This window comes from Medicago truncatula, chromosome 1 (genome assembly GCF_003473485.1).
Source record: "Medicago truncatula cultivar Jemalong A17 chromosome 1, MtrunA17r5.0-ANR, whole genome shotgun sequence".
Classification (NCBI taxonomy): Eukaryota; Viridiplantae; Streptophyta; class Magnoliopsida; order Fabales; family Fabaceae; genus Medicago; species Medicago truncatula.
Window position 1 is genome coordinate 45,607,200 of NC_053042.1, and position 3,083 is coordinate 45,610,282.

The following is a 3,083-nucleotide window of genomic DNA, read 5'->3' on the forward strand; positions in this document are numbered from 1 at the left end:
AGAGCTTTGTTAGTTTTTGCTCTTTTGGTATTACTTTAATTTACATTTTATTTTATATATGTAAACAAATTTTATGGATTAAATTATATATATATATATATATATATATATATATATATATATCCACCTCATAAATAATTGGTTTGTTTCGCTGTAAGGAAGTCAGGGTGTACCAAGAAACAACAACCCACTAAAAAATAGAATCATTAAGAGACATTGATCAATATTTTTCTACTCAAAACCTTGAGATATCGGATATATATCATTTATTCACTGCTCAAAATTTGCTATTAAATGGCCGATTTAGAGAACCAAATAAAAATCAATCACTATACATTGACGGCTAGTGGTTAACCAACTGATTCAAATTGGTCTTTGAATCAATCACTATTTTATTATCTAGTAACCGATTTTCTTAATTTAGTGACTGAAATTTTAATTTCTAAAAGCAGTATTTCTAGAAGTGATTTAGTTGTATACTTGATATTTAATAAATAAATAAAAAGAAAGAAGGCGAAACTAAGACATTTGTGGAGTTCAAAAATTAACAGATCTTCTGTAAAACTTGTCCTGAAACCAAGACTGAGTAGCAGGTTTTGTCCCTCTTTTTATGTAGGGAAAGAAATGCAATTTCTTTTACGTGGTGCAGAATAATGCAAGCTGTGCAATTTCTTTGTGGAATTTTGACCATTCCAAAAACAATGTACTGCGAAAGTCTAGAATATTATGAGAATATTAGAAGAAGGCTATGGGCCATGTACAGTGTACGTAGTACCAACTTGCCAAGTAGTAGGTCTTTCTTTATTGGACAAATGTCTCTTAATCAACTTGTTCACACCTTCCTAGGTCATGCCTGCTGCTGGACCCTATGCTTATGTATGTGAATCACTTATTTTTTTTCTAAATATTTGGCACACCTTTCTCATTTTTCTAAACAAAAACAAAACACTAATCAAAGGTAAAACTATTTTCATTTGTCAAGAGGTGATATTTTTTTGAATGGAATCCACCACATGAATTAATATCTATGAAATAGTGACACAAATATCAAATATATGACAATAGCGATATAAGCATCATCAAAATATCATACACGTCTTTAACATGAAATAATGATTTTTTGAGGCATGAAATGATGAGTGTACATTGCTATTAATTAATAATGACAATTACATGAACAGTAGAACATAGAATAAACAGTTGTCTTCCTTCATTTCATCTTCAAAAAACATTTTTTGTTGTTATACACCCAACAATTATTGTTGCCCTAATATCACAAATTTTTGTCTAATAATGTACAATTCAGCTTTTGCAACGTGCATTCTTGCAACTTGCAAGTTGCAACTACACCACTATTACTTCTTCTAATTCTTTTCCTCATGATTTGATCAATCACATAATTTGAAAATTCACAAAAACTTTAAAAATTAAAAAGAAAAATAACTTTTAATTAATATAATGTTATAAGGCTCCAATTATCTTTGGCTTTTTGCTGCATTCTAAGGCGAACAATTCCATTTCTTTCCTCTTTCCATTGCAACTACCACCAACTCCTTCTGAACCAGGTAGTTTCAAAAGATTCACCCCAAAAAGCCGAACCATCTGAACCGGTTCAACTACCGGTCGAACCGTAATAAACAAACCACCAGTATTATTATTATTATTATCAACCTGACCACCGACAACACCAATGCTCCTTGCTTTACAGTCAATGTAAAGCTGCCGGTCCGGTCCAGTCGACCTAAAAAACCGAACCGCATCACCGGCTCGGAGATTCTTCTCCTTAACGAACCGGCTCCATCCTTTGGTCAAAACATAACTCTGGCTACTATTCCAATAAGAATAACGAAATCGCCACACTTTCCCTCCAACGTCTTCGAAATTCAAAAGCAAACCCTTCGCCGCCGCAGCAGCCGTCGAGACTCCGTCGCATGCGACGGCAACAGCAACTGCATTCAACGGAAAATGCTTCTCCGCATGCTGTTTCGGTATCACCAACCGATTCAACTTCCCCACGTCACTCGGCGTAACCGTTTTCTCAAACAACTGCTCACGCGCTTTAGCATCACACGCGCCACGTGAAACCGCACCATTCAATTCTCCGTTACGCCGCTGTCTTCCACCGCTCATGTCACGCATGCTTTGCTTAAGCTCGTCATCGTAGGTGTGTTTCCGAAGCATATCAACAATCTCCGACTTAGAATGTGAATTCAGAAACTCAGTTTCACCTTCGTCGGCGTCGTTACCAACGCCAGTGAGACTTTTAGAATTTGTAACAGCATCTTTTCCACGGAATCTCAAGGCGGCTATGTCATAGGCTCTGGCTGCTTCGTCTTCTTCATTGAACGTACCAAGCCACACACGCTGGTGTTTCTCGTAAATCTGTGCTCCCCAACGTCCGTTAGGCTGTGGCACCACGCCTTTGTATTTCGACGATGGAAGTTTACGAGACTCCGCCTCACCGGAGACGCCGTAGATTTCTGGATCCACGACGGAGCTAGCAGCACTGCCAACGCGGCTTAGTGAGTTCAGCGTTGGCGGCGGTGTAGATAAGTTCGCCGAAAGAGAGTCATTGCTTGTGACAGTTTCATCTGTGGAACTTCCTCCTAATTCCATTTTTTCTGTTATTCTGTTAATAACTAGCAAAGTTTGAATTGAAATATATATATATATTTTTATAACTAACTTTGTATTTTTGTTGTTGAAGGAGAATGAGTAAGTATGAAGAAGAGTGTATGTATTAGAGAAAGAAGAATGAATGAGGTGGTAGGTTTGTTTTGAGGAAGGAGGGTATATATAGGAATGGATGGATAATTAACAGATATAATTTTGTTTCATTAAAATTGTAGTAAGATTGTAGATGGGATGACGTGGAGATGTGTGGGTCAACTTTAGTTGGAAATAGAGGAAGATTCAAGGTATGCTACAGAGACAGTGAGGATCCATATATGGCAAAAGAGAAAGGATAAGATCACATGATAAATCACTTCTCCTTTTTTTTTGTTTTTGACTGAGATAAATAACTTGCCCTTTTATTTATTTGACTAAGAGAAAACACTATTATTTTTTGACAGCTACCAATA

General features: G+C 36.5%; 1 protein-coding gene across 1 annotated transcript; it reads right to left on the reverse strand.

Moving 5' to 3' along the window:
- Window positions 1-1,133: 1,133 nt before the first annotated feature.
- On the reverse strand, window positions 1,134-2,814 carry LOC11422381 (AP2/ERF and B3 domain-containing transcription factor RAV1). The gene is made up of 2 exons (XM_039829868.1): window positions 2,674-2,814; window positions 1,134-2,641 (listed from the first exon to the last, which is right to left on the reverse strand). The coding sequence occupies exon 2, from the start codon at window positions 2,614-2,616 to the stop codon at window positions 1,462-1,464; it is 1,155 nt and encodes a 384-aa protein (XP_039685802.1). The 5' UTR covers window positions 2,617-2,641; window positions 2,674-2,814; the 3' UTR covers window positions 1,134-1,461.
- Window positions 2,815-3,083: the final 269 nt, after the last annotated feature.

Coding starts and splice junctions, on each gene's coding strand:
- LOC11422381 (XM_039829868.1), bottom strand. CDS start 2,616: ATGGAATTAGGAGGAAGTTCCACAGATGAAACTGTCACAAGCAATGAC.